This window comes from Apus apus, chromosome 1 (assembly GCF_020740795.1).
Source record: "Apus apus isolate bApuApu2 chromosome 1, bApuApu2.pri.cur, whole genome shotgun sequence".
NCBI lineage: Eukaryota > Metazoa > Chordata > Aves > Apodiformes > Apodidae > Apus > Apus apus.
In genome coordinates this window covers 70,680,261-70,697,012 of record NC_067282.1, presented here as the reverse complement: position 1 = coordinate 70,697,012, position 16,752 = coordinate 70,680,261, and the positions used below count along the sequence as shown (strand labels likewise).

The following is a 16,752-nucleotide window of genomic DNA, read 5'->3' as shown; positions in this document are numbered from 1 at the left end:
TTCCCAGAAGTGGTTTTACTTTTTCATGTCAGCACAGTCTAGTGCCTGCTTTGCTATCATTACTAAGTAAAAAATGCTTACCATTTCCTTTCTTTAATCTGAGGTTTAAAGTTATTCTAAGTCTTTAATGTAAGAGAAGAAAATCTGTTTTTTACATTAACTGGTTCTGCCTAACTTAGTGAGTTACCATTTTTCAAAATATGGAAACTGGGGCCCAAGAATCACTGTAAAATACTTTATTTAAAAAGAAAAAAAATTGCTAAATTTCTGAACAACATAATTCAAATGTTACTGCCTACATATGACACTCTAATTTTTCTGAGATAGACTACATTACTTTTTTTCAGGTTGTAACTTCAGGGTAAGAGTACAGTCTGGTTCGATTGGACCACCCAATTAAGCTCCTTTTCATTTTCCTGGCAAATACAGTGAACAGCAAATAGCACTCATGCTTTTGGCCATACATGTTAGCTTCTTTGCTAGCTTCTGATAGGAGCAAAACTTTTGACAGGATAGTAGCTTGAAAAACAACTCTCGGTTCAAAGAAATCCTTCTTTAGCTTCCTCCCTTTTCTTCTTTGTGATGCTCTCCTTTTCACAAGACGCTAGGTGTATTTTATTTTCATGTACAGCACAAACTATACAGTCATGTTTCTCCTTCTTCCTTTTTGCCTGTGAATGAAGAAGTTGAGATTATCCAGACCTACTTTGCAATGCAGCATGGCTGCTGCATCTTGGCTGATCCAGACTGACATAATAGCTCTTAAAGCTTGTCTGAGCATGAGCCAACTAACACTGTGCTGGAGATCTGCTCTTGATGAAATAACTGCTTGAACAGGTTTTCCTATGCTTTGAAGCTGGCAGATTTTCTCCAGAAACATTCTTGGGCCCCCTACTTCTCCACTTCTTTCCTATCCAACTGGATAAAAGAAAACAGAGGTGATGAGAGTTGTACTTAATGCTTAGGTGAGAGATTCTTTATTCTGACATCATCTTGATCCAGCACTTTGAAACCAACTGACACTTCAACCTGCTTGAGTCATGAGAGCATACAGGGTCAGTCTAAAGTCAGGCATTGTTCTGCACTGAGATTTCTTCAGCAGCTCCTTCATTCCTTGGTGTATTCAGTTACCTAGATGCATTTATTTTCTAATAGTAACTAGCTATATCACTATGCTATCTCCTATTGGCTCAAGATTTTCACACAAGACTGTCTACATAATGGGTCACTTAACATTCCTTAAAGCAGTGTCATCTGCACTGACTAGAAGCTTTCCTTTTCACTCTACAGCTCTGGCTTAAGATGAAGATAGTTGTTTTTACTGTAAAGTCTGGGTCACTCCTGTTTCAGCCATGTTCTCGTTTTAGAGAATTATTGAAAGAATACTGAATGTACATAATATGCATGTATGTACATAAATGTACATAAAATGTTTCAGAATGATCCTCAAAAAGTTTCCTTCTAAAATAACTTTTTGCTTAGTTTCAAGTCTGGAAGAAGCTGTTTTTATACTTAAGAGAACACGGATACTTTTTGTAGCTCCTTGGATAATTGCTCAACCCCTCTTACAAGCTTTAAGCTTAGGAAAAACCCTCAGTATCATAGAATGATTTGGGTTGGAAGGGACCTTATAGATCATCTAGATCCAACCCCCATTGCATGGGCAGGGACAACTCCCACTAGACCATGCTGCTCCAAACCCAATCCAACCTGGCTTTCAACACTTCCAGAGAGGGGACAGCCATAACTTCCCTGGGCAACCTGGGAGAGTGTCTCACCATCCTCACAGCGAAGAATTCCTTCCTAATGTTGAACCTAAATATATCCCCTTTTCAACTTAAAACTGCTTCCCCTACATGCTCTTGTAAAAAGTCCCTCCCGAGCTTTCCTGTAGCTCCTTCAGGTACTGCAAGGCCACTATGAGGTCTCCCCAGAGCCTTCTCTTCTCCAGGCTGAACAGCCCCAACTCCCTCAGCCTGTCTTCATAGCAGAGGAGCTCCAGCCCTCTGATTATCTTTGTGCCCCTCTCTGGACTCGCTCCAAGAGTTCCATGTCCTTCCTGTACTGGGGGCTCCAGAACTGGACACAATACTTCAGGTGGGGTCTCACAAAAGCAGAGTAGAGGGGAAGAATCACCTCTCTTGACCTGCTGGCCATACTTATTTTGATGCAGCCCAGGACACAGTTGGCTTTCTGGGCTGCAAGCACACACTGGCGGCTCACGTTGAGCTTCCCATCACCCAACACCTCCAAGTCCTTCTCCTCAGGGCTGTTCTCAGTCCATTCTTTCCCCAGCCTGTATTTCTGCTTGGGATTGCCCCAACCCAGGTGCAGGAACTTGTACTTGGCCGTGTTAAACTTAATGTGGTTTGCAGAGGTCCACTTCTCAAGCCTCTCAAGGTCCCTCTGTATGGCATCTCTTTCCTCCAGCGTGTTGACTGCACCACACAGCTTGATGGTGCTGGAAAACTTGCTGAGGGTGCACGCAGTCCCACTGTCCATGTCACTGATGAAGATGTTAAACAGCACCAGTCCCAGTGCCAACCGCTGAGGAATGTCACTCATCACTAAACTCCACTTGGACATCGAGCTGTTGACACTAACTCTTTGAGTGTGACCATCCAGCCAACTCCTTCTTACCCACTGAGTGCTTCATCAGTCAAGACCACGTCTCTCCAATTTAGAGACAAGGATGCTGTGCCAGACAGTGTCAAACACTTTGTACAAGTCCAGGTAGATTATAACAGTTGCTCTTCCCTTATCCACCTGTGCTGTAATCCCATCATAGGGAGGGTCACCAAATTTCTCTAGCACAATTTGCCCTTAGTGAAACTGTGTTGGCTGTCACCTTCTCCTATAGGAGGCTTCTTATTTTCCATGTGCCTTAGCATAGCTTTGAGGAGGATTTGCTCCATGACCTTGCCAGGCACAGGGGTGAGACTGACTGGCCTGGGTCTTCTCTGGCAAACCAAGACCAATATAGTGAGGAGGACTAGTCCATCTTGCCACTTGCTTGGCCAGAAAGGCAAGCCTTGGAAACTTCCTTTATTAAAATAAATTACTCCTGTGGCCAAAATCTAGCATTTCTCCTCTATTTGCAACCTCCTTCCACAGATTATCCAGGGAAAATGAAAGAAACTCATTCTAGAGCTAGATCACTGTGTAGTCTGAATTTTCTAGAGTTCTGTTGTATTTCTAGGATTATAGGAGAAAATGTATTGTGTGCTTGGACAGCACTAAAAAGAGGCCTTCGAAAAGTGATCTACCTGCTCAGCTATAGAAATAATGCAAAGCAACACAGTGCCCTCCTATGATTGCTAATTGCCTAAACCTCTTTCATAATGTGTGTGATGGAGGTAGTTGGTGTGACTGGGACTGCCTATGCCAAGTGGTCAGACAGCTGTCTTCTCAAGTGCTAAATTCTCTTAAGTCAAGTATTCTGCACCCTTTACTGCTCTATTCTTGCCAGCTCCAGTAGCTTATGAGGTGGACCTGTCAAGAGAGGCCCTGCTGAGGCAGAACACGCTATAGTCACCAAACCTAACAAGCAAAAGCCTCCTATGGGAGAAGTGAACAGTAACAGCACCACAGAGCTCAAGCACTAATTAGGGCAGTAATTTCTTGTTTCTTGGAACAGAAAGTTTGTTTAAATCTAACAGTGGCTGAGGAAGTCTGGGTGTTTCACAGTGTCAGTATTTTCTGCTTGCCTGGACCAACCAGTCTTGTGTCTGCTTCTGTATATCTAAGAGCAACAGTCAATTTTTGCATAGTGGATTTATCATCCTTGTCTGCAAAGGAAATGGTTTGTGATTTTAAAAGAATATACATTTTGCCTTTCTGTGGTGGGGGATGTGCATTAGTTCTGTTAGCCCCTCAGTTGGTATAAATCAATGTAGACAAAGTGATCTACATTGATTAAAAACAGAAAATAGGCAGACCTGTCTGCTTTTGTTCTGCATTCCATCTCTCTTTGACCACCAATTTTTCTTTGAAGACCCTTTATTGTGTGAGCAGCCAGCACTAGGACATACTTCTTCCCCATGGCTACATTTTAGACATTCCAATCTAGTCTTTCAAGCCTTGAGAAGTATTTTGACCAAACAGAATACAATTGCTGTAAGAATTGAGCTCTGAAAGCTTGGGCTAATGTTCTGCTGCCTATGAGAACTGTGTTTTGACCCAAATTATGCAGTCATTACTTGAATTTTATGCAAAAAGCACCCAAACTCAAACTCTTTCGATATTGCTGTGTCTTCTCTAAAATTGCAGTGGATCCATGTCCTTAGTTCTTGAACACTTCCTATAGGACTCAAGATTTTCTTTTAAAAATTTCCTTCTGGATAAAAATCAGATGCGATGTTTCATCTTTTACAAAATCGAATTAAACTTAAATTTGAGGTAATATATTGATTTTTCAGGACAAGATTTCAATTTAAAATTAATTAGGAAAAAAGTTACTATGTTGAAAGTATTGTTAAATTACACTACAACAGGAAACCCATGCACATAATTTCCAATTATGAAATATTTCTTCACTAAATAAAGCATGACTCAAAGTTGCCAAGCTTTGCAAATGACATTAAATATTTTTCAGAAATACAGCAGTCAACCAAGAATATACCTGATTTTGAAAGAAAGGTAACCCTCAGTAGCATCACAAGAAGCATTCTATAAAAGTACATGTCATTTACAAATACTCTGATTGTAGATGCAAATGAGGGACTTCTTTCCTTGGTGGTTAATTGCCTATATGGACACCTCATCTGCATGAACAGTTGTGATAAATCAAGAAATGCAAAACACTATTACCATGTTTTGCAAATCAGATGCTGGAATAACAGGGAACAACATGTGCATTCACTGTTCTGATTCGATTCTATGAGCAGGGTCATTTTAATCATGCTTTGCTGCAGGTGTTTTTACAATATGTACTTAAGATGTACATTTTTAAAAATCTACAGAATTTTTAGAACATGAATCCAGATTTGGTTTATATAATTATCAGTAGTTTGACAGTGGAACCAGTAGGCATGCCACGTGTGTGCTATAAAACCAAGGGAGAAATGAGAATGAGCAAATGGCAGGAGAGAATTTCTAATGGACACAGCAAGTTCCAATCCAAATACCTAATCTGGAGGGAGACAGAAGCAGCTATGTTTGTTTTCTATAGGGTAGGAGCAGAAGCACAGATGTTAGGAAGATAGAGTACTCCAGTCTGAGTTCCAGAACACTGCTGGTCATGCCTACAACAGTCTGAATGTCTGATCCATTCTGTCCTTGAAGTTGTCATACAGGAAATATGAAATATAAAATATGAATCCCAGGAAATTGGGAGAAAGCTTACAAATGTGTTTTCCTGATTAGTTCAAATCTAAAAGGAACTGACATGCTGCTGGATGCAGCTCCATACCTGGTGCACCTGTGCCAGGTCCACCTCCAGCCTTGCTGATCTTTTAACATATCCAGTCTTAGTGATAGTGCACTTAGGTTTTGGAGCTTTAATCTTGACCTGGGTGACAGAATCTGGGAGAGATGCTTCCAGTTCATACAGTCCTAAGAAATACAAACAGCGATTAAGTAATGGAGTGGTGGGGAGAGAAATTTGAGTTTTGTTAATATTTTTAAGTATCTCATACAATCTAAGCCTTCCAAAATGCCTCACCTTCAAAGGTGTTAAGATAAAAGTTTTCTACCACAAAGCGGTCAGAATGGTTGTCTGGGAAATAACCAACTCTAGACAAAGGAGCATACGTTTGTGATGCCAAGTCAGTATACTCTTTGATGATATCTCGTCTCTCCAGCTTCCCCATCACATTCTTCCTCTTAGCTACCAGTTTCCTGAGCACTGAAAAGGAAGTACAAATGTGAGAAGGTTCTTCATACAAATAGTCCTAAAAAAGCCATATCTTTGGAAATTCACAAGAGTTTTTGCTAGTTAACATAAAAACATGACCTGTTTGACCAGAACAAATGCTGCCCAGTCAGACCTACATGGCCGATGCAACCAGTATGATGGTGAATAAAGACTGCAGCCTCATGTGAAAACTGTCTCAAACTGCTCTCTCCCTGTCTTTCAAACTTACTCAGTGCATATTCATGCTGAATCTTTTTCATTTTCTCCTCCTTAGCCTTCTGATGATTTTGCCGGTGATCTTCCAAGCGCTTGTCACGCAGCTCGTTCTGATTCTGCTCTCGCCTCCACAGCAGCTTCTTAAAGATTTCCAGTCTTAACTCCTGCAACCTGAAAGGACAGGTATGACCTACTGTGTTCTGTTCAATGCTGTCATCAGCAAATCCTACATGACAACTGACTGATTTACACATGGTTCATATTGCATATCTAAGATTTAATTTTTCATTTTAAAAAGTGAGTTTGGCACTACTGGCAAGTATTGTGGTAGCAGTCCCTTATATTAAATTTAACAAAAATATCCCATCCCAAAATCAGGGGATTTTTTCAGAAATAAAAGGCTTGTACCCTTCAGCCAATCCCTTAAACCTTCTTAGTCCTCTATTCAGTTAATAGAAATGAAATAAAAGAAATTAAAAGTATAATTGGACTCCTACTTTTCTATTTCCTGTTCTCTAAAGGCCCACTCCTTCCTCTCCATTTCTTCCATCATTTTCCTCCTCTTCGCAATATTTGAGGCACTGTCCATGGCTGGAAGAGTTGCTTCCCATGCACGTTTTTCCCGGGCACGTTCAATCATCTCCACCTCAGCTAGTCCAGCTGGCAGCCCCCGACCTTACAGGGACAAGAACCTCTTTAGGTGAACAGTGAATCCAGCAAATAAACACTACCAAAAAGTATCAGAAGGCTTGATGGGCAAAAGCCCCTATGTGAAACACAAGCAGAACTGACAGTAGCCAGAAGTAAATACTTCTAAGGCCAGTAAAATTCAACAGTATGAAGAAAGGTAGAACTTGCAGTTGCTTATAGCTTAGTTGACATTAATACTCGCACTTAATTCTTCTGCTGCAGGCTGCAAAAGAGGAAAAACCTTTCCAAGAAGACACCTTCTAGAATGAGCACTTTCTTTGGCATGTCCTGTGTCCATCCCTATTGCGGATATGACACTGGGAGATGATGACCACAGATGTATTCTGGGGCAGCAGTGCTCATACTGGTTTTTTACTAACTCAGAACAGCTGAAGAACATCAGGTAAATGGAAAAACTGCAACTAGTTCATATTTGTATAACACTTGACCTTTTTATATTGAATGAGTTCACAACTGTTTATGAAACCACTCCAGAGTAGCAGTATTAAGTAGGTAAATGTCATACCTATTTAAAAAATAGGTCAGTGCACCAAAAGGAAGAGAACAAAGGGCTGCCAGAACCTGACACTGAGGAAGAAGAACCTCCTGCTAAAGAGGGAAAATTATTATTAACATTTTTCTTGATTTTTCAACTCACCCCAAGTGAGAGTAGCAAGTGTCAGAAGTTCAGGGATTGAGCCACCAGAAATGACATATTCAGGGGAATAGGGATCTGTCTGTGTTTCACCATCCCTGTAATCTGTTTGTGTGCCCAAAGTTCGTGACTTGGGACCAAAGACCTTGCTGTCTCTTGCAGCCGAATTGACAGAGGGCTCTGTCCTAAAAAGAGATGCAAGACGAAGAAAATTTGTCATGTTCATTTAAAACAGAAAAAGAGAAACACAACAGTAAGTCAGTTACATATCCACATATGCTTTGTTTTATCTTAATATTGCTCCCATTGATGTTAACTCCATCGTGTTTAGTAAAAGCAGACCGAGACTACACCTAGCCCTCCTGAAGCCTCCCTCCTTAGGCAAGCAATCCAGAAATCTTCTGGTTTCAGCTCTCACAAGTTATCACATGCAAATTTTGCCTATGTATCCATTATAAAGCACTGCTTTTAATGGACACAAAAGGTAAGCAATAGTTGAGGGTAAAATGAAGTAGGACTGCTTCAATTTATCTTACACATTCATTTTCCCAACATTTCCAGAACAAAAATTCAATTCTGATGTAAGCACGTGCAACTTCCTATGACTCTAGTAGAAAATTATCTTCTTATGTCCTCTCAAAATTTGATCCTCACTGAAAACCAAATTAGACTACTTCGTGGATGCAGTACACCACTGAAAGAAAGGTATTGCAACTATCAGAGAGATTGTAATAGAATATCAGAATATTTTCCAACAAAACTGCTGTATCGGATAATCTTCTCTGCATTGGTACCTCTTCCATGATTCAGACACTTGGCTTTCTGTTTCAGCCTTCATAATTATAACACATTTTGAGGTACATGTCCTTTACCCACAAAGCACTACATACTGCAAGAAAGTGCTTATCCAGTCAGTCATTTGTTTCCTTAGGACTTCTCAATGGTGAACAAATTCTTCCTTACCTCTAAACAAGTTTTTCCTGTTGGTCAACCACTAAATAGTTACTCAGTCTTTTTCTAGTGAGACGTGGCCCATTATAGCTGCATTATTCCAGAACTCACTACTTACTTTGCCGTTCCATAAGTACCATTTAGTGGAAGCAGCTTATTACAAGAGGAGAGAGGTCTGAAAAGAGGAAAATGCAGATATAAGACAATAACCATGAGCTTGAAAGATCAACATGGTTTAGAAAAACTACAGTTCACTACTTTCCATAGGGCTAGACTGATTTTAGACAACTCAGGTTCTGTACTTCCATATTTAAAAATTGGGCCTGAATATTAAGCAATTCTTTCATAGCTAAGAAACAACAGAGAAACTTTCACTAGTAGGAGTGAGTGTTACTTCTTCTGTCAAAGCAGAAAGTGGAACTGCAAATCTAGACAATAATCAAAAGAAGTTGGTTTTGAGTGTGCTCGCAACATTTTTTTTTGTTTCACAAATTAGTTTACTTTTTTCACTTTGAGCTTTTGGAAGTTTTTTTAATAACTTCTTGAAATCCTGAAATTAATTCCTACAATCAGCTGGTAAGGTGTTTTGTACTTATCTAATATGATTGTTTCCTTTCTTTGCAGTATTTAATGAAGTATCTTGAAAGTGGTATGAGCTCAACAACATATTAATAATTCCTTCCTAGGCATTTTTACTGTTTGCATATTGCAGTTCACTATCCATTTCCCTTAGCCTTTGAGAGACTTTAAAGCTTAGTTTCAAACTGAAGAAGACAGCATAATTTTCACCCTCTTTTTGTTGTTGTTAAAAGAGCCGCAAATTTTAAATTTCTTAAACTTGGCTTTTTTTTTTTATATTTGAAGAGGACATACTGGCCAATAGCTACTGACTATAATAGTGAACGTAATTCAGAGTGTATGTGACTAAATTGAGAATGTTTGCATACCAGTTATTGGTTTAGAACTTGAGTCCATTACTGACATGCAATGGACTGTCACTCTGGAAAGAGCAGAGTAGTCCTGAAGTGGAGGACATTGTTGAAAAGTTCATGAAGGATTCCTTTTTGTCCCTTTCTGCTCCTTCCAGAAACTGGGAGTAAGAAGGCACCTTTCCAGGAGTCTGGAGAATCACAATGGTTTTGTGAGCATCTTCCTTTGTGTCAGAGGTTCTATAGCCCAAAGCTTTCTAAAAACAATAAAGTACAGAATGCCTGGTACATTTGCTTACATCGTAATGCATTACCTGAAAATTCTAGCATAGTGTGAATTTTGAAAGACTTTGTGATATAAGATTTGGTTACTATTTAGATTTTATATAGCAGTGATCACAGAATTAGCAGAAAAGACAAAAAATAAGGCTCTGGCATATATATATAGGCTCTTTAAACTACACAAAAGCAAGCTTCTCAACTCTTTCAAATCAGTTCACTCCTTACCGTGCAAAATATTTGTAGCGATTCCTTCCATTAACTTCAGGATCTTCATACACAATTTGAGGTATTTGAAGAGAAGGCTGAGCTCTAAAAGCCAAAAATACAGGATTCCTTACTATCATTAAAAAATACATTCAGAGCAGTTCTGATCTCTTTTTCTTATGCAATTTTTTTTTTTTTTTAATTTCCTTCTCTCTCTACTTCTCTGGTTGCACAATCAAACATACACACTACGAAGTCCACAAAATCCTCATACAAGCAATTATATTTTGCCTTTTTCATACATACATACTTAGGAAGACAGTTTGATGTTTTATGTATATTCCCCCACAATCTCTGGGCTAGACATGGTCATTTGCTGCCTTTAATAACATTTTCTGATGCACTTGTCAAGAACAAAACTGGTGACTTGCAAATGCTTGAGCTTGTGAAGTAAACTACTTTTATTGGGAGAGGAGGGAGCAAGCTCATTTTATTAAGAGTGAAAAACTTTCGATAACATATAGCATGTGCAAAGGAGTATGAGAAACAAAGGTAAAGACTACTATGTTCTACCTTTCAAAAACAGCTAAAGAGATTTTGAGCAAATGTGGGAAATTTTAGAATCAGCAATTTCAACTTGAATTCTCCAATAGAGGAGAAAAATTAGGCTGACCATGTGAATGTTTCAAAACCTATGCTGGAACAAGTGTATCTTTTGCAAGAATATTCTTGGGTTTTGTCCCTATTTTGAATTTAAAGTAGGCAGACTGTTTAAATTTTTCATTATGATATCCTGGAGGTTTTTTTTTTTTAATTTTAAAAATTTGGAGGACAATAAGGTAGACCTCATTAAGGCAGAGAGTGACAGAATGGGTATAAATGAGTCCTTTGAAAGCTATGCATCATGAACACTATTTGATTTCACAAAAACCTTATGCCACAGTTTTACACTGGACAAAACAAGAGATGGAACTTCTTTTAAAAAAAAAAGTTTCCCAGGTCATGCCATTAAGGTAAATAATTTCCTTAAGCTACATATAGTCCTGAAGGTCATGTTTTTCATAAGACCCTTTTTGGCAACTTGTAAGAATCCTGACCTCAGATGCATGGGATTGTGGATGCTGGAGCTTGTTGCTGCTGCCTGATTTTAAACAGAAGCATATTTACAGAGCTACAGTTAAAAATACATATCATCGCTTGACAGCTGGGCTCGAAACATAGGACTGCATGTCGAGAGCAGTTGTCTTCAAAGATCCCAGCTAAGCCCTGCAAGCTGCACTGTGGAAGTTGGGGAGCCACAGTATGGCTACCCACTACAGCAAAGCCTGTAGTGAGATGCTTCACTAACCTCCTGTGACATACAATTTACTGCCAAGGTAAGTTTAAAGTCATCTGTTCCCAGCACTTTCAGTCATATCATGTAACAAGAGAGGGGAAGGTTTCCAGATGCAGTGCAGTAACCTGAGATACTTACTCAGCACTAATCAACCTATTATTGTGAAGTTGTGTTTGTAATTCAAATGAGTAATTGAGCTGATGGCTAGTTCCACGAGCTCTCTACACATCTGACTGTTGATCCATCCAGATGGATCTGTGTTTCATTCAGCACAGGTGGGCACTTATTCTTATGATCTAACTTTATTAGCATAAGCTGCTCATCCTATTATGGTATAGTTATAGGCACAATGGGAACCTGGTGAAATAGCCCCTTTTATTCCACAGATCCTGCCTCTTGCATGTCCTTGACTTATATTTGCTGACTTTGCCAAAATAAATGAGCGTTTATTCCTGGTAACCTTGCAGAGGCAACGCAAGTACTGAGAAGACAGCTGGGAAATATTCTATCTTCTGCATCAGCAACACTGCCAATCAGTGCAGGTTGAAACAGAGGGGATGTATTTCTCATTTTTTTGTTAATTGCAACATTCTTTGCAAATTCATTTTTGTTGAAATATAAATCAGTTTTAAAGCAGTCCAGGAATCAGTGAGTTCTTGTTACAGAATAATGGGCAAAAGATAAGAAGGCACTGAGGCTTTCATCTGCCAAGGACATTTTTAACTGCTGAATATTATAATGTGGAAAAAAAAGGGCTCCAGGATTCTTATTTTATTATGGAAGTGAGAAGAGTATACTTTTGAAAATGAACAAAACTAGGTGTGAAATGTGCTGTATCACTCTTAAAACATTTTTGATTACTGTCTGGCATGTGGTAAAAATCAGTTAACAGCAACCCCAGAGCATGCACGTTATGAAAAGCCCATGGCCTAATTTTGCTTGTTAATGCAGCAAAAACCTCTGAGAACAACTACCTAGGCTGTGGGCTACAGTCTTGAATGCAGCTACAAGAAGACTCTAAATAATGTATAGTGTGGCAAAACACAGAAACTTTCAAAAAATATACTTTCTGAATGAGAAGCCCAAAGCCATGGTGAAAGTTCAATTCAAAAACTCCTGCACTAAAGATGTCATGTCCTGGTTCAGGCCTCATACACTCCTGAATGAGCAGCAAAAGCAGTCTAACCAGCTGCAACTGCAGAGAACTAAAAGGAAACAACTCCCACTGAAGTAACACACATGAGTCACGGAAGTCTTCATAACTTATCTGATGTGTAAGAGATTGACATAGCTCTCTGCTCTTTCCTGGCAACCACTGCAAAGCCGATAGCACAGGGAGGAAGGAATGTGCAACATCCACCCTGTAAGAAACAGATGGGCAACCATACTCCACAACAGCTGCAATCTCTTAATTTCAAGGGAAATATAAGTAGGAGCAAATTGCAGTCATCTCCACTTCAGCGGGCATGCGGTTTTGTTGGTTTTGTTTGTGTGTTTGTTTTAAATTATCCAACCATGGAACACTTACATAGCAAGCTGATAAAGAGCCTGCAGGCGCTGCTGAGCACTCCCACTCCATCCTCGGTCAATGAATGGCACTGGATCTTTACCCTCCAAGCACTGACTGTAGCCTGGGAATTGGATCAAGCTACTAAACATACTTCTGAGCATTGCTGCCTTTACCTAATGGTTGTGTGGACAAAAAGAAGAGAGGTGGTGATTTCAGGATTTCAAATAGCATGAAGGAGATCAGAATTTCAGCTTGCTGTGATTTACAGGACTGCACATTTGGGATGGGGAAAGAAGGCGGCATACATATGCTAATGATGTCAGCTGGTTGGATGGTACTTCTCAAGATGTGAATATCAGACGAGCAGCAGATGCACAGATATGTCTTCTGGCTGTTTTCCAGTGTCTAAACTTATACTTAAAATCAAAAGGTCTAACGTAAAGTTGTTACATAAAGTAGTTAGTGTGCGGTAACTGTGAATGTGCAGTAACGTGAACTTCTAGCACATTACCCCATGTAACTCCCTCTTTCCTGTGCCCTAGAAGTGAAGTAACATATTCCACTTCCAAAGTTACATTATTTTAAACTGTTACAGTTTTAGCATACATTAAAAATATCTCAGGGAGTCAGCACACAAAAATGTTCACATTAAAAATCCACACCCTTCCTTCTAATTTCCCTGGGTAGATATGCCTTAAATCTCTAAATCTATGGCTGCCAATAAATTGTTGCAATCGTGACTCAAGTGTAGCTAAGTTGGCTTGAGCTTCTGTGAAGCCTGGGAATCAGACTGGAATTGTGAATCGCCTATTTCATTTCAGCAGGTGCTAACTCAGATGCATATAGGCCAGTGGTGACATTTCAGGTACACTAACTCACTGGAGTGTAAGAGACTGTCAGTAGGTTGCCTAGATCTTCAACATCTATGAGGAGCTGCTTGCATTGCATGGGACTGCACTTTTGTGGCATTTCTCTTGAAAGGGAATTCAGATTTTGAGAGTTTGGAAAACCCTATAAACAAATATTATCACAACCCCTGTCCACCCCATTTTGTGATTTTGCAATAGATTAAAGATTCAAAGTTGTCTTGTTCTCAGTTGCCCATTCAATTGCACCTGCTGATTCATATGCCTAAAATGTGTTTTTGCAAGTTAAAGTCTGTCACCATACCTGCCTGCAGCATTACACCTATGAGGTGGCATCATTAGTGACAGTATTCCTGCTTAGTCTGGCCTGAGTTGTTAACTCAGCCATATTGTTGCAAGGACCTCTATGATGACAGGCAATGTCCCCAGCTCCGTCTGTAGGTCTGTCTGCAGAGAGGCAGACAAACACACGTTTCTTTCATGGAGATATGTAAGGAAGAGCCTGAGATAACGGGGTAAGAGATATGAGAGACATTCTTTAAAAAGCAATGCTGCTTCATTCCACTGCTGGAAAGCTGCTCAGGGAAACTCTCCTTGCTGCACAGCAATGGAGCTGAGCTCAGAGTATCTGCCTTGCAGGCTCAGTCAACTGCTTCAGGAGGACACTCTGTTTAAAACCCAGTAATTCACTGTGCAGTTTGACCAAGTCAGTTTTCTTTTGGCATTCTACCTCTACGCAGCCCGTCCAGCCATCAACCACTGCTGTCTAAAGGTGTGACTGCAGCTCTCACAGACACGCGCTAGATGGTTTTAAACTAGAGTGAGTACTGATAGCAGAGGAACAAATGCAGTAGGGAACTAAGCCTGGGCTAACTAGCTAAGGGCCTAGATTGTAAGCTAAATTGTGCTAACCTGTTACAAACACCCAGGATGGGTTTTCAGTCTTTACAGGCTGCTTAGCTGTTACTCTCCAGTTCATTTTAAACTGTAAGTACACTATCTTGAGTTGTAGTGCAAGTAAATCCCAAGGTGAGTGAGAAGGCACAAATCTTAACAGCTCTGCTTGACTGACAGCCCAACAATTGTTCAGTTCTTGCATTAGACCTCAGTAACATATACAAGCTGCTGTCAACAGCATTTGGAGATAGTTTATTAAAAATACTGATACACAATTTAGGGAATTACCCATGAATGCCACAAAAACTGGACATTTCTAGGCTGTTGCTACCGCCACCCTAGGCCAATGATCATGGTTACTTCCTCTGTTAAATCTTGTTTTAGATAAAATTGCTTATTTTACTTTGTATTTTGTTGTTTTACTGGAGCAGCTTAGAACTGAGACAGAGTTTCTACCTGTGTGTATGCATACACCTAGAAGTATAAGATATACACGTGAGCGATCTTTGGACAACACCTACCATGTTATCACAAACAAGTTGAACAGGGACGTTTGACTCCGAATGATCCTTCTTACTTGATAGTATGTATAGAGGGTCTGAAAGATAAGTGGACAAATGGAACTAGTTACATATTTGAGGAATCAGCATGAATCATCAAGCTCCACTTCCCTCTTTAAAAGTCTGTCCATAAGGGAGTATAAAACAAACTAGGAAAGAAAAAAACATCTGAAATGGATACAAATTGGAGCATAGGAGGTTTAAGGTGAATATCAGAAAAATTTTTTTTACTGTGAGAGTGACAGAGCCCTGGAACAGGCTGCCCAGAGAGGTTGTGGAGTCTCCTTCTCTGGAGACATTCAAAACCCGCCTGGACAGGTTCCTGTGTGATGTACTCTAGGTGACCCTGCTCTGGCAGAGGGGTTGGACTAGGTGATCCTTAGAGGTCCCTTCCAACCCCTAGGATTCTGTGATTCTATGAAATACGTCTCCATATTAAAACAATCCACCATCGTGCAAAAGAGCCTCAGAGCTGAGATACTACTCCTCTGTGGAGCGTGCACTTGACCGAAGAAAAATCTTCCTTCTCTGGAAGCACCGTCAACTTAAATAGAAAACGCAGACCCGCAACAGAACAAATAAAGCAGAGTGCGACGGCGATCAGCGGGGAACAGCACCCTGCACACGATGCTTCCCTCGGGCACACAGAGCTAGTGCCGGCTTTCCTGCAGCAGGCGAACCCTTCGCTCTCACCTCCCCCCGACACCCACCCCTCCGTCCCTGCTGCCCAACCCGAAGGCGGGGCCGCCCCGGGGCCGCCGGGGCACCCGCCTTCCCGGCCCCACACCGCAGGGACAGCCCCCGGGCTGAGGCCGGGGAGCGAGGCGAGAGGCCGGCTCGGGCAGCCCCCCCGATTCACGACCAGCGCCCCGCGTCCCCCCGGCCCCTCACGCCCCGCCCCGCGCCCAGCCCAGGCGCGGTGCCTCCCTCTCCCTCCCTCCCTCTCTCTCGCCCCGCAGCGGCTGCCGCGCCCGGGCCGCACCGGGCCCCCTCGCCCCGCGGCTGCAGGCGGGGCTGTGGCGCCGAGGGGACGCTGCCCGTCCCGGCAGGGCGCGGTACCGTGGAGGCAGCGGAAGGTCCGGCCGGGAGCGACTCAGCCGCGACAGCCGCCCCGGAGCCGCGGGGCCCGCCCCGCGCCGCCCGCCCTGCGGCTCATGGCGCCGCCCGCCTGCCCGCCCGCCGGCTGCCGTTGCCATGGCGACCGCCGGCGCGGGCCTTGGCGGCCTGGCGGTGAGGGCGGCTCCCGGGCGCCTTCCCTGGGGCCGGGCCGGGTTCCCCGCGGGTTCCCTCCCAGTCCCCGCGCTCACGGGTGGCCGGTGCCCCGCAGGGCCGGCTCCCCGCAGAGCCCCGCAGGCCTGTGGGGCGGCGGGCCCGGCGCCTCCGCCCTGTGTTGTTGCCTTTCCACGCCGGCTGCTCAGTTTGATGCTCTCCAGTTCCCCCGGACCTGCGGGGAAAGAAAACTTTTAAGAAAAAAGTTCTTAAGAAAAGTTCTTAAGAAAACTGGTTTAGCAATTACGGTTGGGTTCTGGATTCGAGCCTGGATGTTGTTGTTCCTGGTTCTGCTTGTTGCTGCGTAGGGTTTTTGCTGCCATAAAGTGGTGAAAGTAGGCTTGGTATCTACATGCCGGCGCAGCCCCGGGTATTTTTGAATCTATAAAGCATCCAGAGAGAACTGTGCAAAGCATTACAAATAAATACGGCACTCTTTATAAGATGCTTTGCTCTTCTGGCAAGGAGGAGGCCTTCATCTTCCATGGGGAACAAAGCGGGAAGCCTCTTCGTGCTGTTGAACAGGATAGGCC

At 42.0% G+C, this 16,752-nt stretch overlaps 1 protein-coding gene across 1 annotated transcript in view; it reads right to left on the bottom strand.

Moving 5' to 3' along the window:
• Window positions 1-14,990, bottom strand: part of CFAP91 (cilia and flagella associated protein 91) — a 32,230-nt gene extending 17,240 nt beyond the window's left edge. The window contains exons 1-9 of the mRNA XM_051615244.1: window positions 14,912-14,990; window positions 12,646-12,800; window positions 9,803-9,886; window positions 8,485-8,541; window positions 7,419-7,600; window positions 6,568-6,745; window positions 6,084-6,241; window positions 5,663-5,845; window positions 5,411-5,553 (exon numbers count right to left, since the gene is read on the bottom strand). Coding sequence (XP_051471204.1) covers window positions 5,411-5,553; window positions 5,663-5,845; window positions 6,084-6,241; window positions 6,568-6,745; window positions 7,419-7,600; window positions 8,485-8,541; window positions 9,803-9,886; window positions 12,646-12,800; window positions 14,912-14,914 — 1,143 coding nt within the window. The 5' untranslated portion in view covers window positions 14,915-14,990. The remainder of the gene's footprint in view (window positions 1-5,410; window positions 5,554-5,662; window positions 5,846-6,083; window positions 6,242-6,567; window positions 6,746-7,418; window positions 7,601-8,484; window positions 8,542-9,802; window positions 9,887-12,645; window positions 12,801-14,911) is intronic.
• Window positions 14,991-16,752: the final 1,762 nt, after the last annotated feature.